The following is a 25,815-nucleotide window of genomic DNA, read 5'->3' as shown; positions in this document are numbered from 1 at the left end:
AAGGCCACAGTCTCTTGAGTGGATGACTTGCCCACTTGCACTGGAGGGGGCATCGTGCCCTGTGCTCTTGATCCTGGGGAGGCTGGGGTAGGTGGATGTCTTACCCACTGGTTCTGGAGGGGGTATCGTGCCCGGTGCTCTTGATCCTGGGGAGGCTGGGGTAGGTAGGTATCTTACCTACTGGTTCTGGAGGGGGCATCGTGCCCTGTGCTCTTGATTCTGGAGCGTGCAAGGTCACAGTCTCAGGTGGGTGTCATACCCACTGGATTTGCAGGAGGCAGCCTGCACAGCAGGCCAAGGAAGCAGGATTACATACTGTCCTCCGGCAGTGAAGGCTGCTCAGTGGTGTTGCTGCTGCTGGTGGTGGGAGGCTCCTGCCCATCCCCTGCAACCTTGGATGGCTACTCACTGGAGGTGGTGCTGCTGCTGGGAAGGGGCTCCTGCCCATCCCCTGCAACCTCGGATGGCTGCTCACGGGAGGTGGTGGTGCTGCTGGGGGGGGGGGGGGGGGGGAGCTCCTGCCCATCCCCTGCAAGCTTGGACGGCTGCTCACTGGAGGTGGTGGTGGTGGTGCTGCTGGGGGGAGGCTCCTGCCCATCCCCTGCAACCTCAGATGGCTGCACAACCATGGTTGTTGGTGGGGGCTCCATCACTGTTCCTGCCCCAGGCCCCTTGCTCTTCCTGCCTGCTGGTGCGGGATCCTTTCCCTTCTGGGCATCAGCTTGGGCAGGCTCCTTTCCCTTCTTGGCAGCAGCTTGGGCAGGCTCCTTTCCCTTCGTGGCAGCAGCTTGGGCCCGATCCTTTCCCTTTTTGGCAGCAGCTTGGGCAGACTCCTTCACCCTCAGGACATGTACCCTGGATCCTTTTCCACCACGAGTGGATGTGGGGACGACTGTGCCCGTGGACTGGGTGGCTGAGGTGCTTGGATGGGTTCTTCCCAACCTGGCAAGACGTTCAAGACGGGGGGAGGGGTAGGGAAGAGGTCAAATGTGGATAGTAACAGTTTTTTAGGGACACTGAGGTGGGAAGAGGGAGATGGTTTGGGAGTGGAGGAAGAGGGAGTGGTTGTTGGAGGTGTCTGCTGATTTTGGGTGCAGATGCATGGGCTGGATGCTGTTGTGAGGTGAATAGCTGTTGGGTGTCTGAGTGCTTCCGTTTGTGTACCTTAGGAGGGGGGAGACAGAACAGTGGGAGAGGACACAGGGGACGTGGAGGTGTCTGCCAGTGAGGTGTGTGTTCTGCCTGGTCTGGTGGTGATGCTGGTAGTGAATGATGATGTAGTGCATGCAGGTGTGAGTGTGGATGGAACTGGGTGGGAGGTGGAGTAGGGGGAGGAGGGGGAGACAGTGGAAATAGTGGATGCTGTTATGTCTGCATCTGGATTGTGTTTGTGTGAGTGCCTGTGGGAGGAAGTGTGGTGCTTGTGTTGGACTGAACCACTCTTGTGTGTTGTCTTGTGTGAATGCTCGTCTGCCTGTGTGCTTGGGATGGGTTGGGGTTGAGGAAAATGGGACTGGGAAGTGGAAGTTGGAGGGTAGAAACAGTGACAATGGCTGCCATCAGAGAGGGGGCCAGAGCCTGAATCAATCTCTGTTGGGCTGCCAATCCAGTGAGAATGCCCTCCAGGAATGCATTAGTCTGTTGCATCTGGGCTGCCAGCCCCTGGATGGCATTCACAATGGTTGACTGCCCTACAGAGATGGATCTCAGGAGGTCAATAGCCTCCTCACTCAGGGCAGCAGGGCTAACTGGGACAGGGCCTGAGGTGCCTGGGGCAAAGGAGATGCCCACCCCCCTGGGTGAGCGGGCACGGGCAACTCGATGAGGGGCTGCTGGGAGGGCGGTGCTGGTACTGGGGTGGCGGTGGTACCTGTAGCAGGGGTGGTCAAAGAAGTGTCCGCCACCACCAGGGAGCTTCCATCGGAGATGGTATCTGTGTCAGAACTGTCCCCTCCAGTCTCCGCCATGGTGCTCCCCTCACCCTCCGTCCCACTGGTGCCCTCAGCGTCGATGGACTCTGCCTCCTGGATCCTGTGGGATGCAGCTCCTTCTGTGTCCAGTGCCTCTGCTCCTCCGTCAGATGATGCTAATGCTCATAAGGACAGGATGACAAAACAAAAAGGGGGGGGAAGAGACAAAGGATACACTTGGTCAATGGCTGCATCAACACCACCGTTGGCGTACACAGCACCCTCACGCACAGGGAACAGGCCTACACAATATGCCATAGCACTACCAGAGTAAAAGTTAGCTTCCAAGTCATTGGGAGGAGAACACACCGCCAAATGCAGCACACCTGGGAGCCATGCAGCCCTGAACAGTAGTGGATGCTTACAAGCTAGGTTGCAGGATTATCCCCTCAGAACCCTAGCCACCAGGGGACCTACGCTACAATGTCAGGCCTGGCCTAGGGACACCCACTGACGCACAACCCCCACCCGGATACCACCCTACCATGCGTAAGTTGTAATGATGGACACTGTACTCACCCCCTCGTGGCTGCTGTGATGCCCTCAAGCGCCCATCCACCGCTGGATAGGCCACCACCAGTATGCGGGCCATCAGGGGGGTCAGGGCACGACGGGCACCCCTACCTCGTTGGGAGGCCATCCCCAGCTGGGCCTCCTCTGTCTTCCGTGCCCAGCGTCTCAGGTCCTTCCAGCATTTCTGACAGTGGGTGCTCCACCTGCCACAGACCCCCAGGATCCGCACGTCCTTGGCGATGGCATGCCATATACCCTTCTTTTGATGGGCGCTGACCTGCAGAGGCAATACACACAGGGAAAAGCCATTAGACAACGAGTCCAGCCTGTTACACATATGGCCCACCATACCCGTTTCCATCACCACTGGCACACACATAGCCCAGCACACTACCTGTATGCTGCCAAGAGGACTTCCACCCACCCCCTTATACAAGGCCTTCACACACACCACTCCATGCATTCATGCCACATGCATCGTGCCCACAGTGTACTCACCTGTTGGTCTGGAGGCCCATACAGCAGTCCGTACTGGGGTCAGACTCCATCCACCAGTCTCTCCAACTCCGTCAAAGTAAAGGCAGGGGCCCTTTCCCCAGTCACACGGGCCATGGTAGGTTCCAGATACAGGTCACAGCAGCACATGCAGTGTAGGTCCTGTCCTGTGGATGATCAGGTAGCAAGTGAGGAATATGATAGAAAATGGCGGTCACGTCCACGGCGGTGCATACCATCACCGCCAGCATAGATCCCAATTGGCCACTGTACCTCATAGGGCCCAATGTTACCCAATGAGGAGTTGCATGGCGGTTCCCGACCGCCTCTGCAACTGCGCACAATGTCAGCGGAATTACCTCACTTCCACCTGTCCCTCCACACAGGACAGGCGGACGCCATTTCAGGGTGGGTGGGGGACAGGCCCTGGATATTTGCTGTTTCACTGTTGAAAATTGGACATGCCATACTAGTCACACTTACCTATTGCAAGTTCACAGCATGCAAAGTTCTGTTGTAGCCCCATTGTTCATTTTGTGACCGGGTCCTCACTCTTTTGCCCCATAGATTGCTACCCTGCGGATGAGTAGGAGATGGAGACATAACCTGTGTACAGACCCCTGGTTGACTTGGCAGCAATGGAGGACAGGCACATCATCCTCACCTGTAGACTTGACAGGGCCACAATCACAGAGCTGTGTGCCCAATTGGAGCCTGACCTGATATCTGCTATCCGTCACCCCCTGGAATCCCCCCTCTTGTGCAAGTTGTATCAGTGCTCCATTTCCTGGCAACTGGTTCTTTCCAAGTGACTGTGGGGTTTGCAGCAGGAACGTCACAGCCAATGTTCTCAATAGTGCTGACCAGAGTGTTGTCTGCCCTGATTAAATACATGTGCAGCTACATTGTTTTCCCCCAGGTTGAAGATTTGGCCACAGTGAAGATCGAGTTCTATGCAATGGGACATATCCCCAACATAACTGGGGCGATTGATGGAACACATATTGCATTTGTTCCCCAACGTCAAAATGAACAGGTGTTCAGAAATCGGTGGTGTGCTTGGCGGACCAGTACATCTCCCACGTCAATGCTAAGTATCCTGGGTTGGTGCATGATGCCTTTATCCTGAGGAATAGCAGCATCCCAAATGTGATGGCCCAACTACAGAGGCACAGGGTGTGGCTAATAGGTGAGCCCTGGTCCCCACCCAGTATATCTTGGTGTATGGGTACGGTGTGGGCCATATAGGATATTGTGTGGATAAATGTTGTCCCTCAATATTTGCAGGTGACTCTGGTTACCCAAACCTCTCACGGCTGCTGACCCCTGTGAGGAATGCCAGGACAAGGGCAGAAGAACATTATAATGAGGCCCATGGGTGGACCATAAGGATAATAGAAGGGATCTTTGACCTCCTGAAGGCCAGGTTCCGGTGCCTCCATCTAACAGGTGGATCCCTGTGCTGCTTACCCAAGAAGGTCTGCCAGATTATAGTGGCATGCTGCATGTTGCACAACCTTGCCCTGAGACGCCATGTGCCTTTTCTGCAGGAGGAGGAGGCTGGAGATGCCCGTGTGGCAGCAGTGGACCCTGTGGAAAGTGAGGATGAGGTGGCAGAGGATGAGGATGAGGACAACAAAACATCAGTCATCAGACAGTACTCCCAATGACTCACAGGTAAGACAGTGTTACTTCACATTTCAAGGACATTTTTTGGAATTTCTTTGGCACTGGCATGCTGTTATTTCCAACTTCTATGCCCACTTACTGTCCCCTATGGCAATTCATTTCATAGATGTTGGTGACCTCACATATGCTCCTGGTGTGATCACTGCAGCCAGCTACAGGTCATACACCTATGCTCATTTTCTATACAGTTTAATTGCACTGTCTGTACCTGTTGAAATGAATACATACTTTAAAACTGACTTTGACATACTCCAAAATCCTTTTTTTTCCCAAGGGTGTTTATTGAAGTGCTAAAATTTGGAGGGACAAGTGCAATGGGAGGGGGTGATGATGGAGAAAAGTCCAGGGTATAGTTCCCGTCTATTTGTAGCACAGGTGCTTTGTCCAAGGGGACATAGGAAGGGGAGCAAGGACAGTTCAAGGTGGACAGGGTGACAGAGTGGGACGCAAGGGTGACAATCATGACAGTCTTGTTTCCTGGCAGGGGTCTCGGCAAGTGTCTCTAGCTTCTGTCTGGATCGCGGGGAACGTTTGCAGGGTGGTTCACCTTCTGCTGGTGGCCTGTTGGTCCTGTGGTGGGGCCTCCTGGCCACTAGCGGCAGTGAAGGTGGAAGGCTATTCAGATATCTGGCTAGTGGCAGGGGCCCGCTGGTGTGAGACTGCCTCCCTCATAATGTTGGCCATGTCTGCCAGTGCCCCTGAAATGGAGACCAGTGTGTTGTTAATGGCCTGCAAGTCCTCCCTGATCCCCTGGTACTGTCCCTCCTGTTCTCCTGCACATTGTCCAGTATCTGGCCCATCGTGTCCTGGGAATGTTGATATGCTCCCAGAATCCCTGCAAGTGCCTCCTGGAGACTTGGTTCCCTGGGTCTGTCCTCCCCCTGGCACACAGCACTCCTCCCAGTTTCCCTGTTGGCCTGTGCCTCTGTCCCCTGAACAGTGTGCCCACTGCCACTGACCCCAGGTCCCTGATTGTCTTGGGTATGAGGTGTGGCCTGGGGTCCCTTTAGCGGTGAACATGCTGCTGATTGACGTGTCCTGTGGACAAAGGTGTGGGTACGCTGGGTGGGTGCTTTTGTGGTGTTTCCTGATGGGGGAGGCTCTGTGGTGGTGTGTGACTGGGCCTGGGTAACCGGCTGTCCAGAGGTCCCTGATGGGCCAGGTTGGTCATCCAGATCCAGAAGACCAGAGTTGCTGTCATCACTGTGGGCCTCTTCTGTGGGGGGGCTGGATATTGCTGGCACCTCCTCTCCACTGACATTGGCTGGGGTACCTGTGGGGATGTAAATGCTGTGTTATTGTTTCTGTGTCTGACATATTGTGCACCTGTGGCTTGCCCTCTTTGGTTGGATTTGCCCTGTCAGGTTTCACTTGTGTAAGTTGGTATAAGGTGGGTTAGCTGATTCTCTCTAGTGTGCATGCTTTAGTGATAGGTGTCCATGCAGGTCTGTGAGTGGTGTCCATGCATTGGTATGGCATGCCGGGCTTGGCATTGGGATAAGTGAGATGTGATGGATGGGTATGTGGGCAGTGGTGGAGTGATGGGACTGAGGGTGAGGGTGGGAGTATTTGATGGCATGCAGGTAGGGGGTAGTAGTAGTAGTAGAGAGTTGACTTACCAGAGTCCAGTCCTCCTCCTACTCCGGCCAGGCCTCAGGATGCATGATTACCAAGACTTGCTCCTCCAATGTTGTTAGTTGTGGGGGAGGAGGTGGGTGTCCACCCCCTGTCCTCTGTACAGCGAGTTGGTGTCTTGCTGCAATGGAACATACTTTCCCCCATAGGTCGTTCCACCTCTTCCTGATGGCATCCCTAGTTCTTGGGTGCTGTCCCACAGCGTTGACCCTGTCCACGATTCTCAGCAATAGCTCCATCTTTCTAGCTATTGATATTTGCTGCACCTGTGCTCCAAATAGCTGTGGCTCTACCTTGATGATTTCCTCCAACAAGACCCTTAGCTCCTCCTCTGTGAATCAGGGGTGTCTTTGTAGTGCCATGGGTGTTGTGTGAGGTGTGTAGGTGAGGGTGTGTAGGGTGATGTGTTGGGGCGTGTGATGTGGGGTGCGTGAGTGGTGTATGGGTGTAAGTAGTGTGTGGCTCTGGTTTTGTCTGTGGTCTTGGTGTCTGTTTCGTGCCAATGGTTGGCATTCATAAAGTGTTGTGGGCGTGTGTTTTATAGTGGTGTGGGTGTGGGGGTGTGGTGTGTCTATGGTTGTCAGGTGTGTGTTTTTTGAACTGGCCAATGTGATGTTGTTTTGTATGTGTGTGTGTATTTTGAGCACAACGGTATGTACCGCCAATGGTTTCCCGCCATTGAAAGTCTGCTGTGGTAATTCGTGGTGGGCGTAGTTCTGTTGGCGTAACAGTGTGGGTTTTGATACCGCCAGTTTGTCACTGACATTTGGGCTGGCAGATATGTGTATGTGGCTGAATAGTGACGGATTGGTGTATGTGTGTCATAATATGGTGAACGGATATCCGCTGCGGCGGTGGTATGTTTGCAGCCGTCAGCATGGCGGTAAGTGAGATTTACCGCCAATGTCATAATGAGGGCAACAGAGTTCACAAAAACAAGTTCCAAAAAATCATTGTCTTCCTATTTGTCTGTCAACAACTCAGAGGTTCTGCTTGAATTCCAGCAACAAAAAATAGAAGGAATCATAGGATTCCATAATCACCCAATGACATTAGACATTACACATAAATCCTTTGTCCCTGAGCCAACATCAAGCAACAAGCTGTGACACGCATTGCTTGTGAGCTATCAGAAAGCATTGGCAATCACTTCTGACACAGTGCAATATGCTCCGGCAATTCCCCTGTGAAGTCTTCCCTGCCTTGAAGGGGGCTTGGCATCTGGCCCTGTAATACACTCCGAGAATTCCGGGACACACTGCTTGGGAGACCTCTTTCAAGATAAAGCCTTGATTTCTTTTGACACAGTAACCAAATAATACCATTTCCAATTAGGCCAATTCTTGATGAATCAATCCTGGTGATGCTAAACACCACTTGGAATTTCACTGACACCGAGCCAACCCCACACCCACTGCCCCAACCATGTTTCACTAAGGAATCTGGCAGGAAACTAGTCAGGCTTGTTCAAGCAATTCCAAATAATACAACAAATTATTTAACAGACCTTCGTTCTAAATGGGGCACAGATCTCGGGCACCCTCTCACCTAAAAACAATGGGGCAAATCTATCTCCCTCCATCACAAAGTGTCACGGAATGCTAGGTTCCAATACATTCAGTTTATCATACTCCACAGAGCATACATGACACCTACACTTCTCCAAACGATTTGTAATCCTGCTAATGCTAATTGCCCTCACTGCCCAGACCCAAATGTGGGAGTGACAGATGTTCTGGTCCTGCCCTGCCGTATCCTCCTACAGGGGTGAAATATGCACCATATTAACCTCCGTGACTGGCCGACAAGACCTCTTCACATTAAAGAGTTGCCTCTTAGGCTTATTCAAGCTTCCAAAAGGCAGTAAAGAATTCAGTAGGTTTCTAGAACTGGCACTTTTTATTGTCCAGGAGACCAGTCACCGTGAAGTGGAAATCCTCCTTCCCTGAACATGTTTCCCACTGGTGTGCAACTGTGCTTCAGTGGACTGAGATTGAGGCAGGGGCCCTCCACAGGAAGAAGGCCAGGGGATTCCGAAAACATCCTATTGCGATGAAGATGACATTAGACCCCCTTAAAGAGATGCGATGGTACATAATTAATCAGTCTTAATCCTCTTCCACCTCTACCTGTTAAGGCAATTAGGTCTTCAACAGTCACGCATCTCATTCTTCCCTCCCTCGGAGGGTTCCACACTGATTCAGATACCTTACAAGGTACCTTGTTTCTGCCTAGTGCTCTGGAGAGTATTAGAACGTGAATCTGATACAAATGCAAGAGTTTCTGTATGCTTTCCCATCGTTTTCCTCTGCAAATTGATCACAAGACTTGCCACATTTGTGTTTTAGTTTTTGTAAGTTTCAAGCTCTTTTCATATGTTTTTTTTTATTGTTTTTAACAATGTTGATTAGGTGTTCACAATACTACAGGGACAGGTTGTGGGGGTTTGACTATTCTCTTGATATGCTCTTCAAAACTATAGCAGAACATTACTTATCCCAAATGCAATATCTTTGTAACACATCCAAATGCTTAGAAACATCATTATATATGTGTTGGAAAATGGGTTATTGGTAAGGGCAGGTAAGTATCTACACTTAGCAATAGGCCACTAACCTCCACTTAGGTCCAGTTAGGTCTCAGTAAATTAACCTAGCTCAACACTTGGTAGCTTAGCAACAAGCAACAAGGCTTAACTAGGAGACAAAGCGTAAGGCATTCAAATATCACAAAACAGTAATTAAATAAAATACAGGAAGTAGTTTAAAAATCCAAAATCAATTTATAAAAATAGGAAATATTTTTAGCTTTAAAATGACACCAAAACAGCACAGAGAAACAAAAAGTGCCAATCTGGTCATCCGGTCGCACCTCGACCTGGACAAAGTCAAAGTTTATGGCTGACTGCGATGGAGCCCGGCTCAGCTACATACCGCGAGAGGCCTCGGTCAAAAGTTAACTTTAGGACTTAGTCGTTTTTCTGGAGATTTTCTTCAGCAGGACCAAGTCTCCAGTCCAATCCGACCTCCTGGAACTCTTCCTCGGATATGTGTTGCGGGAGCCCTCAGTGGAAATTTTTACCTTTGGACTTAGTTGTTTTTTCGAGGTGGAGACCTGAATCTTGATCCAACGTCCTTGGAGCCCTCTCCGGATACACTGCCGGGGAGGTCCAGATCAACTTCTTATGTTCAGACTTAGTCGCTTTTTCAGAGATTTTCTTCACCAGGACGAACCTGCAAGTCAGGCTGGGTCGCATTAGAGGCAAGCCGGCTAGAGCTGCCTCAAATGCTGCCAAGAGCTGCCATGGCGGGTCGGTCCCTTTATGAAGCTTTTTTCCAAAAGTTCTCCAAACTTCTGGATCTTCTTCCAGATGTTCCTCTAAGGGTCTTTTGAGGTCCACAGCTCACCTCAAGGTTCCAGAAGCTCTGAGATGCTCCTTGAGGGTGCGGACTACAACTCCCAGAACACACCTGGCGCAAACTCCTTTTTTGGCCACTGTGCAGTGGTCAGCTGGTTGGTTTCTTCAGGAGTTGGTGCAGGGGACTCTGGTTAGCAAGTTTACACCTGTAGCAAACAGGGAGTCCCTCCTTGAACCAGTTGAAGCAAGGCAAAGTCCTTCTTGTGGTGAAGCCCAAAAGTGCAGCTGGTGCAGTCCTCCAGAGTGCAGTGTCCAGGTGCAGGTCAGGGGTCCAGCAGGACAGTCCTTCTTCTGTAGTTCTTCCTTGTTGGAATCTGATAGGGATCTGAGGTATGGGTGCAGCTCTGCCAGTTTTATCCTTGCTCCTGGGTGAAAAACAGGGGAGTCCTGGTTCTCCAATCAGGGACAGGGTCCTTCCCCCTGTGATGACCACTTCCTGGGAAGTGTGGCGAAAATCAATCCCAGGGAACAACATTCCTCAAAAATCCATCATGGCTGAAATCCATCATGGCTTAGAGGTTACATCTGGCTGAGCCCACCCACTGGTGTGGCTAAAAATCCTAAACACACCCCTCTCCTGCCCTCTCCTAATCTAATCAAGGGGGCACCTAATTGTCTGGGTTTGTAGGATGTGAGGGTGTTGCTGGGTTGCTCCATATGTCCTTCCCTGCCTTTGAAGACAAGTTTGGCAGCCCTCCCCCCCCTCCTTCCTGCTTCCCCATCTGCTGAGGGGAGATATCCTCCCACAGGCACATCTTTTGCATTGAGCCAGGCCACTTCACACCTCATCCAGCAGCCTGGCCAGGCTGCCAGAGGCTGGCCAATCACAGCAAAGCAGCAAAAACATTGCAGGGCTAAAGTTGGCAACTTTTCAGGTAAAGTTTAAAACTTCATACCTAAACCAGTAATATTAAATCCAACAATTGGAAGTTGTGGTTTATTATAATAATTAATTTGATACCAAACTTGTGGTATATGTTACTTAAGGGGACTTTTAAAATTAAAATAAAGTCTCCCCATTCGAACCTATGAAGGCCATTCACTACAATGAGTGAAAAACAAATTTGGCTGTTTTACCTCACCAGCACCTGTCCAAAAAGTTTGGGCGTGACCAGTGCAAAAAGGAGGACTTTCCTACACTATTGTACGCAAATTGTTCACTAAAAACTCACAATACAAACCTTTTTTTTTAAAAGAAATATACAGAACTCTTCATGTACTGGCTCCCCCTCATCCTAAATAAATTGAAATCAACTGAGAAAACAGCCAACAGGTGGTTCAACTCAGTCCTGGTAGACATGTAGAGACAGGTGAGAAACTAGAGACTAATGTAAGATATTCAGAGAAATAATAGCACTGGAGACATTAAAGATAGCACCTGTTGTCGCTAACATTGCATTATATACTGTCACATCCTTCCTCAACAACAACATTAAAACCGTCCGAAAGGAGGCATCAGAGACCGTAGAGTCTGTTACTAGCCTATCAATTGAGCCACCCATAATCTTACTGTCATCATTCTCTTTGGCAGTGTGGTAAATTGAAAGCCCTAAATATTCCATGGGAAGCATATAGTAGCTAACTCAAAAAAACACTTTTCCACGAGTAGCCCATAGCCAGCTAACATCATAAATATTTTCCTTCCTTGATGTTTGGTCCCAAATCCACTACAGTATGCAACAGTCCTTTCATTACTAAAAAACACAAGGGCAGATCAACTTGAAAAAGGGAATTGCAGACTCAATTTTAATTGTCCCTTCATTAGAAATATCATGGAATGGGAGATTATGCTGCAGTTCCAATACTTTATAGATTCCGACTCAGACTGTGTCGGAGACAGACACCACTATTGCATACAACACAAAAAACCTGCCTTAGATGCAGGCTGCTCTGAAATTCTAATGCTTCTTCACAAATCAGTTACCTTTGTCACAATGGACCACAAATCATTACTGTTCCAGTTCTGCAAAAGGATCTGAGTTCCCTAAACTAGCTCACCAAATGTGTAAATCTTGTCAATTCAGACGCAAAAAAACTAAAGCTGGGTCCTGTCACACAAGGCGCCCCACCCCTCTGTGCCCTATGCTGTTTGACAAATACGTGAAACTGCGCTGTCAGCTAGTCTCACAATACCATCACCTGTTGCAAATATTTGTGTCTGGTAACTAACTGAATATCTGAGTTAGTACACAGAAAGAATATGACCCTGGAGGTATTATAACCGCAGGGCCAAAACGACGGGAGCACCGCCAACAGGCTGGCGGTGCCTTCCGGCGTATTTTGACTGCGGCGGTAGCGTTGCGGTTGCACCGCCGGGGCCGGCGGTTTACCGTCACAATGGCCCCGTCGGATGTAATCCGCCAGGGCAGCGCTGCTTGCAGCGCTGCCCAGGGGATTACGAGTCCCCGACCGCCAGCCTTTTTCTGGCGGTCTGAACTGCCAGGAAAAGGCTGGCGGTACGGGGAGTTGTGGGGCCCCTGGGGGCCCCTGCACTGCCCATGCCACTGACATGGGCAGTGCAGGGGCCCCCTAACAGGGCCCCGGCCAGCTTTTCACTGTCTGCATAGCAGACAGTGAAAAGCGCGACGGGTGCAACTGCACCCGTCGCACGGCCGCAACACCGCCGGCTCCATTAGGAGCCGGCTCCTATGTTGCGGCCTCATTCCCGCTGGGCCGGCGGGCGCAAACTTGGTTTGCGCCCGCCGGCCCAGCGGGAATGTCGTAATGGGGGCCGCAGAAGTGCGGCCGCACGGCCGTTACCGCTTGGCGGGCGACGGTAGCCGCCCGCCAATGTCGTAATGACCCCCATAGTGTGTTCATTGCCAAGTGCCTGAAAAAATGTGTACATATGGTTGACGGAGCGCTTCCCTTTCCTGAATGGTTTAAAAACTGGAGTCCTGAAAGCTGGGGATCCCTCTTGTTACAGCTTTCCTTTAGACCAGTCAGTGGAACCAGTAGTTATGCTGGCTGCGGATACAAGTGCAGTAACTTCACTTTGCGGGTCCCTTTTTTACTCTATAGCTGACAACATAAAATTCCATCTCATGTTGCTTTGTAGGATCCTCCCTTTACTTAAGTGCCCTTATCATTTCAAAATAATAGACATTGAACCACTACAATGTAGTTTATGCCGAAGCACCACATACAAAAGATATTCAGAAACTCCAGAGACTGCAAAAACCAAGCAGCTAACCTGTGAATGTCATTTCGACTTTGGCAGAGTGAAAGCTCCACCACAAATTGCCAAGCACTATCACCTCGCAAACTCACAATTCATCTGCCTTATTTAGAGTTGAAGGAACCAGATTTTCTGATGTCAGAGCCTCGGCTGGCTCTGCTGTCGGAAGCCCTGGACCTGGATTACATCCACCTCTAAACCGCCAGGTCATATTAGATCACATGGTCGTTGCTCTACCTTATTTAGGATGAGGCAATATTCACAGATGTTTCCTTCTCCAGAGACCAAGATGTGTGGTATGAGGGTCTAGGAAGGAAAATGCGAAAATACGCCTTTTCGGCAACAACTAGCATGGCGAGGAATTGTAGATGAAGAGCAAAGGAGAATGCCAAGCAGGACCAAAAATATGGTGCTCGTTCAGCCTTCTACACTGCCAGCTGCACTGATGGCACAGAGTTGAATGTCAGACATTCAGGTATCGCTCAATATGGTTAAAATGACCTTTATATTTCAATTTAAAGAAATATGTATATACCATTCTTGCCCTTAAAGAATTACACTGATTTCAGGAAGCATTGGGAATGCCCTGTAAAATCCTCTGCAGTGTCATCAAATTCAAGAAGGAACTAGCCCAAAATATATCCTGTTGTACTTCATGAATTATAACTGAAAAAGAAAACTGAAATCCAGCAAGTGAATGTTCACCGGAGGATCAATAGTGGGAAGTGAATCAGTGTTTTGTCCAAACCGAAAAAAAAAAAAAAAAAAAATGAGCAGCTGTCAAAAACAAACTGAAAAAAGCCTCCCCTTCCATCTGTACCTACCTAACCCATAGAAAGAAAAGACAGGAGCCCTTTTTATACCCTGATCCCACCTCTGGAGCCGACGTATGAGCCTTTACCGACTGATATGATAAATTATGTGTTGTCATATCATCATAGCAAGAATGTGATCAGTTACTACAGAAAACTGCGTTTTTTTTCTGACTGGCCTCAGTACTTCTAATTGGTAACTTGTAACGAGCACTTGACTTAACAAACTCTGACTATAATTATATAAAGATGAATGTTCTTCAGTCTACCCAATAAAAGACTAGTGCACCAAATAACTGGGTGCAACAGTAGTCTACCCAAGACCAGATAACGGCATGTGTTGTTGCAGTTCTTGATTATCCTTGTTGGTATATTTCAATCTTCCTTATAAAGTGAATGTAATACCAAGGCCTGGGTGAAATTTAGATTACGGAAGCATAATTTAAATAAATTCAAGAATTTAGCATTAAGCTTGTTCCACGAAATTTCCAAAATTATGCCATTACACAACTTCATATAGTGACACGTTATTCAATGTCAAAATTTACTGCAAACATATGGGAACAAGAGAACGTGAGCAGCTGTTGTTTGTGATGATCTTTTGCCCTTTTATAGTTCGAAATGGGATCTTGTGTCAAGAATTGAAGAAAAGTTGCACTAAAATGTAGTTCTAATTGACGAATTTCCATTCTGCGTCACTATGCATAATTTTGGTGAAATTTCACAGAACTATGTGAAAGCAAATTTACACACCCGTATAATAGCCAGAATTCTCACCTTTAACTTCCTACTTAAGCTAAAGGTGGCAATCAAGTACAAACCTCAAAACTTCCAATAGCACATGGTCAGTCTTCAAGGTGTTACATACCAGACGGGTGTAATGCATCCAGATCAAATGGTAAATGTCACCTGAATCCATGCCCAGACTACCAGAGGTCGGAAGGGGTACTAGTGTGTCATCTGCCAAGTGTGAGTCCTCCAGACCCTTTGGCAAAATAGAACAATACGCATGCACTGCCTATAAGTGTTGAAAAGGACAAAAGACAGCAGAGAGCCCTGAGGGACATCACTAGGCAATGGGGTACACTGGAACAAGAATGCGAAACAAATTAACTTGTAAGATTCCATCAACTAAAAATGACCTAAACCTGCTAACAAAAGGATCAGAGTTTGACTCAGCCTCGATTAGACAGTCCAATATAATTCTTTATTCACACAATCAAAAGCTGGTTGTAGGTCTAATATCATTACTAGAGTATTAGAGCATGCGTCAGATGGCCAATGCAGTTGCTTGATCAAATCCAGAAGACCAGCTTCCATTTCCAAGTCTTCCTAAGTGTGATCATTCAGGCCCTTTTCAAAATTCTTTGGGAGCAAGCTCTCTAAAAAGAAGCATTATTTTTTTACAATAACCAACTCCAGGGGGGATCAAATAAAGTCCTTTGCAATGATTTGTGACTGAGGATCACCGGCATATTGGATGTGATTTATGTTTCTTATGAGGTTTTCAAACGTGGTAAATAAAACATTTTAAAACTGAAGGTTGAATTGTCTTTGCTCAACAACTTCTTCCTAGGGGGCACTGAGTAGCGGCTTGTCCCATAACAAAGGATTTTGGAATGAAGAGACAGATGAGATGTGGTATTGGAAGATAAACTTACTGGGTTTCTAGATATCCTTAAATTCCTTTACATGGGGTCGAAATACACATTTTATTGACATATCGAAATCATTCATCTCATTGTCAAGAATAGCAATTCATAAAAATAGCTAAAACATAACATAATACTTTCTACATGAATATATAAATAAAAGCCATTAGCTTTAAACTAATTCAGGTAAAATCATCAATCAGTGCGCAAAATTTAAAACGTATATTATTAAGCTAAAACAATGGATTCTATATTATAGCTGATAGCCTCAAGATTATATTTCTAGCAAAACTTAAAAGTACCAGGCAGTTTATCCAAGGGCCATAATCTCTTTTTGTTTTGTGGACCAAGCCGCAAATATATATTTCAACACAGCTGTGATGACCAGTGGTGATGTATCACTTTTGCATACTCTATATGCATTGACAAGGTTAGAAAGTGTTAGAGTTTTGCAAAGAGCACAACCCATTTTCTGCTCAATTTACTTAGGGTTAACACATTCAGAATGTATTCTTACTAGGGTTGTCAGAGGATTAACTAGATAGGTGTTGTTGAAAACACTATCACTTATTTTAAGGTATTAGAAAGGTGTTTAGTACAACTGACTTTCACAGAAATTTGGGATCAATAATAACTTTTTTAGGAAGGTGAATAGCATGCGTTTAAATTGCCTAATCCAGATTACAAAGAGTCTGTCTTGGTCCAAATTGAATTTTCTTGCAATGTGCATGCATAGAACACATCTTGGCATGTATATACTTTTCAGATCAGAGAAATGCGTTTAACCTTTAACCCCTTGAAGCTTGCCAAGTTCTATTTAAGTAGGCAAACTCATTGGTTAAGTTACACTCCTTGGTATAGGGTTGCATTACTATTTGTGACTTATAATGGCTCGCTCGTGCCGTGTAATACACTGTGACTCATACCGGCTAAGTATGCGGCTGTAGCCTGTCATGGTGGTCAGAGTGTGGATACAGGGGCATGTTTCGCTCATAAGAGAGCAGAATCCTGCTTTTAACATTTGTGGCTCTAACAGGCTCCCGGGTGTGCCTCATATTTGTTCAGTGGTTAAACCTCAAGATCTTTTTTTAAACCAGTCTCACATATCATTTTATGACCGGAAAGAATTACTCATGTCTTTACCTAACGTTTGATAACTCTCAAAGATTAGGTATATTTCATACTACTGTTGCGTGTCCCTCTGCTTCCTCTATGCCACCTCGACCCCCCCCCCCAAAAAAAAAGGTCTGCATATTTTATTCGTGAAGCCTATCCTTAGATATTCTGGGTGTGAGTTGGTATCAGCTATGCAGAATATCATTTCCCCATAGAGAGTGTGGATCCAAAAACAGGCTCAGGGATTAGTCCAGTCTTTGTCAGTAGTGTAGCCAGTGTGTCACGGGCTGTAGTGCAAGGAAGGAAATGCCCCAGGACTGTTGCTTGAGTTATAAAATACTGAAATAATCAGGGTTCAGTTGGCCCCGTTGCCGCTGCATCTGCTGCACCCATGAAAGATGCATCCCTGCTATTTATCCGAAGGAGAGCAGAATGTGAGACTGTAAGAATCCAATTTGCCCTCGGGACTGACTCTAGTGAGGTCCCTAAAGTTCTTTACTTGTCCTCTTTATTTTTGGTACGCAAGTTCAATTTCACCATGCCAGGTTTTCCAAGTGACACTTTTTGAGTTGTGGTAAAGCAAACAAAATCTGAAACTAAACGGTGACAAAACTTACATTAAGTACAAACTTGAATAACAAAATGCATATCTTTGAAGTTGTCTTTTAAAACGAGCACTGTGAAAAGCCAATTGTCCTTGCTTTGCCAATTCCTACATTTAGTCTTTGACAAGGCTTGTATAATTGCCCTGCCTCTCGCAAAGCCAATATCAGCAAACTGCCATCTTGGAGTTGTACCTTCTGTGCTTCCAAGATGGTCATTGCATTGCAAGCAAACGCAACATGTTGGCCATCTTGGAAGCATGGAGAATGCCATTACAAAATGCCCAACCACTGATATTGGCTTTGCAACTGCAGGCAAAATTTCACAAGCATTAGCAAAGAAAACAGGAGACAGAGGTGGGCAATGAGCAGAGAGAGAGAGGATGAGGCAGGGAAAGGGAGAGAAAGAGAGACACACCAAGTCGGAGCAATACTCTGTGTCAAGGCAGATGGAAGGGGAACGAGGAAAATAGAGGCAGTGGGCAAATGGGGGAATAGAGATTGACTGGTTGGCATGGTGAGAGCTAGAGGGACCAAGAGAAAGTGTAAGCATGTGACAAAATGAGACAAAATGCGAAAGAAAGAGGAAGGAATCGGAAAGATGTGTAATCCCATAAAGTGATGACGGAGAAAAGGAAAAATAGATCCCTGCCAGCAGCACTGAAAAGATACACTGTCTCAATCAAAAATCACAGGGAAACATAAATGCTCTGGGGCCACTATAATCACAAGAATAGGGAGGAAAACATCAAATTAGGAGCAGGTAATTGAAACAGACAAGAAAGCCTGCAATCCTGAGCAAGGAGCATACTTAAACCACACTCTAAGTATAACTTAAAGTTTTGGGTTGTGCCAAATGTTGTAACCAGGTTCTGACTATCCAAAAAGGAGAACAGGGTCCAATTCTGTCTGAGACCGACAACTAAAGTTGTCTGTAGTGGGACTGTAAAAAATGATAAAAACTTTGTGGGCCAGATGAACAAAAAGATTGGTTGCAAAACGTGGTCACGGTTTGCCTACCGACTTTTATACCCACTCTTTAATTTTGTTATGTGGCTTACGTACTAATGGGTTGCACCACAAATTGTTCTGTCATAGGGTGTTGCAGAACAACCTGCCTAATAAATATTAATTAGGCAGGTTGACATTTGCAACCCCCTGCAATCGACTACAAACACAGATGGTGGCCTGCAAGGAACAGCAGACCATCTTCCATGTCTTTGCGTTCCCAAACTGTAGAGCTTCTTATTTAAGCAGCATGCTTTCCTTTAGAGAGGAACCTGTGGTGCTCCAAGAACTAAAAGTTCTAATTTGATAACACATTAGGGGAAAACGCATTAGTCCCCTGGATCACTGCCCGATTCCCTTCCCCGAATGTGGCCCAATGGGACAGCTTCCGCTTTTTGAATATGTTACCATGTTGTCAGACCATATTCAGGGGTCCATAAGGCGGGCAGGGGCAACTAGGTTTCAACCTTAAGTGCTGAGGTTGTTTACCACGTATGTCCTGTCCCTACAATGGCTCTGTAAACTGGCCTAAGTACAGCCCTTTCTGCACTTGAGTCTCAGGTTAGTGAGGGTTAACAATCACAGGCCTCTCAAGGAAGACATGTGAGGTGTTCATGCTCAGAACTCAACAATCAATCAAGCAAAACAATCATCTCAATGTCCAAACCAGTGCTTGTCCTTTCAAGAATTAAAATACTTTAATCAAACAGTTTCACTAAATACTGTGCACATTTCTCTCAGTGTGATTCTCTCAAAGCACTACAACCATCCTATTCCCTCTGCAACTCCCTCCTGGCAGACTCTCTGTCTCTTACTGCCCCTCACTGCCTCTCAGAAGTAAGGAGGTAGTGTGAATCAAGCTCAGGTTCCCTTGTTCATGTTTCTTGCCCTGAAATGTGCCCTCAGAGGGCGCAGTGGGCAAGGCAGACATTAGAAGGTCAAATGTACTATTCTAAATGCAATCCTAGAGTATTTGAGGAAAAAGCAACTTTCTGCCAAATATTCCAGGAGGTTTATTTACTACTCTAACTTCAGTCCTGGAATATTTTGGGAAAGCTATAAATTCCCCAAGTATCTGTAAGACAATTTGAAAAAGTAGTAATTTTACATTGGAGAAAGTGCTGCCCTGAGGGTACAGCTTAGAGCAAAAAACTAGGCATACCCCTCAGGCTCGGTTCTTATGTCACAAGTAAAACAAGTGCTCAGTATTTTCAGTCTTTTTAGTTTTCCCTTTCAGGTGCTGTCCTCCCACCCGTGGACGACTGGCTGTCACCAGCCCTTGTTGCAAAGCAGTCATTTGAATACTCTGAAAAACACTCCCTTCCTTGGTCATAATGGACTACAAAACGGAAATGAATTGGGTGGTTTGGGTCCCACTTTTATAAACAACATCTAGACAGGGGATGTGAATCTACTTTTTCAAACTGGAAAATCGATTTGCAGTAGTTCTTTTAGTTGTGCTCCTCAGACACGGCCTTTGTGTAGAGGAGCAAGCAGGCACACCAAAAAGTTCAAGCCTCACTTAGAAACGGACTTGGTTCTCACAGCAGAGACTTCACTTCTATACCTCACCCCGACCATCCACCACAGGGCAGTACCCATGAAGAGTAATCAGCAGCTCCTTGAGAACAAAAGGCCTCATGGAATTTTTAAAGGGAGCCTTGGCTCCATCCCCCTCACTTTAGTGTATGGATGTATTCCCTCCATCTACAGGAATGGAGGCAATACACTTCTACTATCTTGGCCCACAGGCTCATCCTTCATCTTGTGCTATGCCTGGCTTTGGCATTTAGCATGGATCCCACTGCGCTTCCATTACTCTGGTTCCCTCGTACACAATTTACCACCATCCACTTGTTACCCTTATTACGCATGCACTCGACACAGAAATGGGATGCCAGTGCATTAACAGAACTTAAGAGGGCTAGAAGGCATTGCCCCAGTGACACAGATAAAAAGTTTGGATCACACTATTGATTTTTCTAAAACACGATAATCTGCCATCACCGCTTTATGCGCTATACTCAAGATAGGGATGGTAATTCACTGCCCATGATAAGAGAAAGTGTAATGAGCCCCTATAGGCCCCAGGACAGGCGCAAGACTAGGCCTGGGCAATATGTATGTAACTTCCTTGGCGAAAATGATGTTTAATGTTATAAAAAGGTGAGTTTACATGAATTGCGGGTCTGACATTTTTCTCTGTTTTTAGAGCAAATTGTGTAGTCACATGCCCACATATCAATAAAACAATAGTGCACAATTGCTCATGACGTGAGCCCCTACGTGAAATGTTTACTTGCATTGTTTGTACTGCATGAAATTGCAATTATCTGAGTGGTGCAATGGCATAATCCTCAGCATTTCGCAGCACGAGCTTGATGAGAAATGCCTGAAGTTAAGCAGGATTACTCCAGTGAAGACAAACTTTTGCAGATACTTATACAAGATGTCATATAGTTAAGGACAGGTCTAGGTCTCTACAGACACACTTTGAATAATTTGACACCAGTGCCAAAATAAAAATCAACATACCGGATATACCTGATGTAGGGCTATCCGGAAAGAGGAATATAGCAGCATACCGTGCAGGGGACATTGTAGTCCCAACACACTTCCTTTGACGAGTTGGTAACTTTTGAATGGTATTCAACCACTACCGTGGTCTAACACAATTAGGAGAGGCATCCCTTGCTTGCCCCTTCGTAACTGCGATTGGGAAGGGGTTTGTAAAGTCTGAAATGCTTTTTTGATTCACAAAATAGGTATAGTACATAGCAAAAGGCAATCTTTCAGTTCCAATTCTTATGATTTTGGGAATAGCATGGTTTGTGACTTCAAAATGAGTTTCTAAATGAAACCATAGATGTTTTCTTGAAGTCATAATCAATAAGAAGTGAGCAATTGTGAATTTGTTGCTCAGTCAGTAAATGTATCTATTGTAGTTTATAGTAATTATAGTAATTACAATTATATGGTGCCTACTACACCTGAAGAGGCTTTGAAGTGACAATGCATCCACCAGTCGGAACCATGCTTTGGGGATTTACACATAACAGAAATGTTCCTTTATACTTTGCTAATGCTAGCTCTGCTGCGATCCCTTCCAATTCAAACACTTTTGGATGCTCCTGAATGGGCTAGCCCTTGAAATGGCACTTAATGAAGCATCAACTTGGCATTTTCCTAATCACTTATTTGATCAGTTACCAGTATTGTTTAGAATCTTTCATTAGGTCTGTAAGTGTTTCCATACTTTTGCATGATGCCTACTTGATGGATAAGCCCTGTTCCCACTAACAATCTAGATTTCTGCAGTGCAAAAATCAGAACTTGCTGACTGTCCCAAAATGCATTTGGGGGGCGGTATGGAATCTGAGAGGTCAGAGGGTTCCACAGGAGGTCTTAGAAGGCAGAGGTTTCAGGAGGGCTGAGGGTCCCCGCGGTCTATCAGAGGACTGAGGGACCCCACAGTCTCTCTGAGGGCAGAGCTCTCGAGGTTGTGAGGGTGCAGAGTCCCCAGGAGGTCTCAGATGGTACATGGGGTGCTAGAGCCTGCTGTGGGCGGGGAAATGTCCACTGGACGTGACAGAGTAGCGTAAGTTTGAGCGGGTGAGCGGATGCTGTGGCTAGTCCAGCGCTTTCGTGGGGACGTCCTACTTCAGAAGGCGACTGGGGTGTCTAAGGGGGAAACGCAGCTTCCAGGGGACATGAGGGAAGCGAGGAACTCTTGTGAATTTCCTAGTGCTGGGGCTGGTAATACTGTGCCAAAGGAGTGTTAAAAAGCATAGCGGCATTGCAGGGATCCGGGAGAGGGTGGATGCAGTCGGGGTCATTGAGAGTTGCGGGTGGGAGGCGTGTTGGGTGGGGGCTGGGCACGCCATTTGTTCAGTGCTTGAAAAGTTTTAGGCATTTTCCTTTCAAAGTCACTTTGCGGACTGGAGGGAGGATAAGAAAGTTTGGGCCGGGGGGTCGTCATACTTTGGGATGGTGGCGGTGGGCCATGTTGGGGTAAAGAATGGTTAAGTACTACCACCCTTACACATTGTGCCTAGAGACACTGGGCCCAATTCAGAATGATAAACTTAGATCAAAATTTTATGTTTATACTTAAATTCTAACTTTACTCATAGTAAAGTTAGACTTTTGGTCTAAGTTTACCTTTGTGAATCAGGCCCACTATGGGACATATTTACAAGCCCCTGGCGCCACCATAGCGCTGCCATGGCATCATTGTTTTTTCGCTAAGGCGCCCGTAAGGTGGCTTTTTTGCCGCACCAGATTTACAAAGTGGTGCAATTCTGGCATTGCCTACTTTGTGACCCCTTGCGCCACATTATACCTGCGTCAGGTGTAATGTATGCAAGGGGCGTTCCGGAGCAGGGACGCCCAAAAAAATGGTGCAGTGAAATTTACAACATTTCACTGTGCCATTTTTTCCGTCATGCTTAACACCTGCTCAGAGTAGACATAAAAAATGACGCACCCATTATATTCAATGGGCCTACCTGTGCTTTGCTGCATTAGCGTCTACATTTTTGACACTAGTGTAGCATTAGTTGCCAGTGGGAGGGGGGCAAGAAAAGTGGTGCATCATCTATGATGCACCACTTTCTTGTAAATATATCTATATTTTGCAGTGTACAGAAGATACATTGAGAGGAAACCAGGGTTGGAAACTTTAAAGGACTCGGAGAAGGTATTCCAGAAAGTTCACTGAGGAAGCTGTAGGAATCCTGAACAAGGGGGTGATGCAATGTGGCTGAAAACCCCAAATGCTTTTGTCTTGTGATGATCTGAACCTGGTTTGGTGGGTGATGGAGGGGTAGTTACACAGTAGTTCTTGAGTGGCTCAGGGGATGCCAAAGGAGGTGTTCTATTTTGAGGTGCATCCTGAAGAAGTAGGGGGTGATGGGAGATGGATGATATAATTAGAACCAACGGTGTATGTGAGAGTGATGTCATTGTAGTAGGTGAGGCATTAGTGTAGGTTGTCATAAGAGGCGTTATGAGTGGCAAGAGAAAAGGCTTTACAAGGAAGGTCCTTGGTGGTGGTGGAAGGGTTCACGGGGGGGGGGGGGAGTTGTTATTCGTGAGGTTCCTACATAAAATGCTAGATGTTAGAGTGCGAAGTCGGGAAACTGGAAGTTTTCTGGTGAGATAGCTAAGTGACGGTAGTGATGGGGAGGGGGCTGTGTGCCACAGCCTACAATGTTCAGCCTTGTTTACAGATTTTCTCGGGCACCGACATAGACATTCACCTGCCTTATGCCCATCTGGTAGGAGGGTGCTGCACTCCTCACAGTCCATGTACGTACTTTAGCAAGCCCTATCATGCCAATTACACCGCCGCTCATTCTATCACAAATTAAGCAGTGGTGGTTCTTTTCAAGTCTATGGGGGGTATTTCACTTGGACATGGGTCCAAGGAGGATGTGGACAAGTTGAGAGATATGGACCAGTCCGAAAAAATATGTTTGTTCTTGTCAGAGTTCGAAATTCTTATTTTCGCCGATGTTATCTAATTTTAGAGTCGTCGAAAAGTAAGAGGAGGGCAACTTCATCACTTGGTTATTCGCAGCCCCAGAGAGGAGAGCAGACAAAGCTGGCAGGCAGAGGTCCGAGCTGCGCGGGAAGAGGAGGGGGCGAGGGGAGGGGAAGTAAATAAAGGACCGAGGGGACACTTGTTGCAGTGTTTCAAAACCGCTGTCTCGGAGGCAGAGCACGCCACCTCTCCCCCCATTCTTTACCCCAACATGACCCACCCCCACCATCCCAAAGTATGACTACCCCCCACCCCTCCCAATGCCAAAACTTTCTTACCCTCCCTCAAGTTCGCACAGTGACTTTGAAAGGAAAATGACTACAACTTTCCAAGCACTCGAGAAACGACTGGCCCAGCCTCCCTCCCAAAGCGCCCCCCACCCCGCGATTCTCAATGACCCCGACTGCATCCACCCTCTCCCGGATCCCTGCAACGCCGCTACGCTTTTTCACACTCCTTTGGCGCAGTACTGCCAGCCCCAGCACTAGGAAATTCACAAGAGTTCCTCGCTTCCCTCATGTCCCCTGGAAGCTGCCGTCCCCCCTTGGACACCTCAGTCGCCTCCTGAAGTAGGACGTCTCCACGAAAGCGCTGGACCAGCCACAACATCCACTCACCCGCTCAAACTCACGCTACTCTGTCACCCCCAGTGAACCTGTCCCCGCCCACAGCAGGCTCCAGCACCCCTTGGGCTCTGTGCCGTCTGAGACCTCTTGGGGACCCGGCACCCTCACAACCTCGAGAACTCCGCCCTCTGAGAGACCGCAGGGTCAATCAGCCCTCCCGAGACCCCCGCCTTCTAACGCCTCCCGTGGGACCCTCTGACCCCTTAAATTCCACAACCCCCCCGCTCCCCTCCCCACCCCCCCCCCCCCACACACACACTTTCGGGTCCACTCTTACCTGCCGCTGCAAGAGCTTCAGTCAGGAGAGCCAAGTTCACCAGAAATGTGGGCATTGTCCGGATCCATGAACGGCGGCTCTTCGTGGAGGAGGGCCGAGAGGGGCGCACTGCTGTGGAAGGGCAGTGGGGGCACAGGCGAGGGAGTCTGAACGAGGGGGGCAGCGCTGGGAGGGTGGGAGGGGTGGGAAGCCCCCTGATGACAGAATGACACAGAGGGGTCACTGCTGACGTCCCACACGAGGTCGGGGACAGTCCTGGAGTCACACAGAAAGGGGACACTGTCGGGCTAGCCCTTCTGTGAGAGTGGTAAAGAAAAAGCGCATTGGTGGAGAAGTGACGCCAAGAGTGACAGTCTCAGCCTAGGAGCTCTTTACAGAGTGATGACCGAGCTGCTGCGCCAACACTGCCTGGTCTGGGAGTCGTATCACTGTGGAGAGAGGGGGAACGAGGGAGAGAGGGAGGAAGTGTGCTACAACTTCTGGGAGGGAGGAAACATGTGTAACAACAATGGGAGGGGTCACAACTCCAGCTACAGAGAGAGAGAGAAGCGATTGATTCCAGAAAGTGCGTGAGAACTCCAAGCACAGGGGAAGTGTGCGAAACAAAAACTGCAGGGGCCGAGAAAGGGGCAATGCCATGGTAAGAGGAGTAAAGTGCACAATAGGTCAGATAGGGGGCTTGGAGAGTAGAGAGACTTCCAAGGGAAGAGTGTTTGGAACTCCAGAGGCGGCAGAAAGTATGATGTTACAACTTCAGTATGGGATCGGGAAAGTGTGTAGTAACTTTTAAGACAGAGGGAGACAAGACAAACGCGTTCCACTTTTTGCCATGCATTAGAGTTTTTTTTTCATTCCATCCATTCATCCATAACCTCTGGGATGAGATTTCTGCACGCTCTTATTGTAATCATGAAATAAGAGCAAATACAGCTCTTGAGACTATATAGTGTGTAAGGTCATAAAAACAAAGAGAGATCTTGACTTGCCCAAGGGCAAACTATTTGGTTGAGTTGAGGAGCCAAGATTACAATGCAGGACATATCATTTCAAAGTTAGTAACATTCCCATTAAACCACATTTTTGGGAGTAGACAGAGATTGGGCATTGTGAGCCCTAGGGTAATATGCTGTGTACTGTGTTCTAACCCAGGATTCTATTCTCACACTAAATGCCATCACTTACCTTGACCAGCGGCAGCTCCTCCATTAGGGCAGTGGAATGTCACCCCCAGCCAGCAGCAGAATCTGCAAAACCTTTAACAAACAAATGGTAATAAACC

General features: G+C 47.5%; 1 protein-coding gene across 1 annotated transcript in view; it reads right to left on the bottom strand.

Moving 5' to 3' along the window:
* Positions 1–24,946, bottom strand: part of VSTM4 (V-set and transmembrane domain containing 4) — a 99,940-nt gene extending 74,994 nt beyond the window's left edge. Inside the window, exon 1 of the mRNA XM_069240878.1 lies at positions 24,537–24,946. Coding sequence (XP_069096979.1) covers positions 24,537–24,591 — 55 coding nt within the window. The 5' untranslated portion in view covers positions 24,592–24,946. The remainder of the gene's footprint in view (positions 1–24,536) is intronic.
* Between the last annotated feature and the right edge of the window lie 869 nt (positions 24,947–25,815).

The sequence above is a fragment of the Pleurodeles waltl genome, chromosome 6 (assembly GCF_031143425.1).
Source record: "Pleurodeles waltl isolate 20211129_DDA chromosome 6, aPleWal1.hap1.20221129, whole genome shotgun sequence".
NCBI lineage: Eukaryota > Metazoa > Chordata > Amphibia > Caudata > Salamandridae > Pleurodeles > Pleurodeles waltl.
The sequence above is the reverse complement of the archived record's forward strand: the minus strand, read 5'-3'. Positions and strand labels throughout refer to the sequence as shown.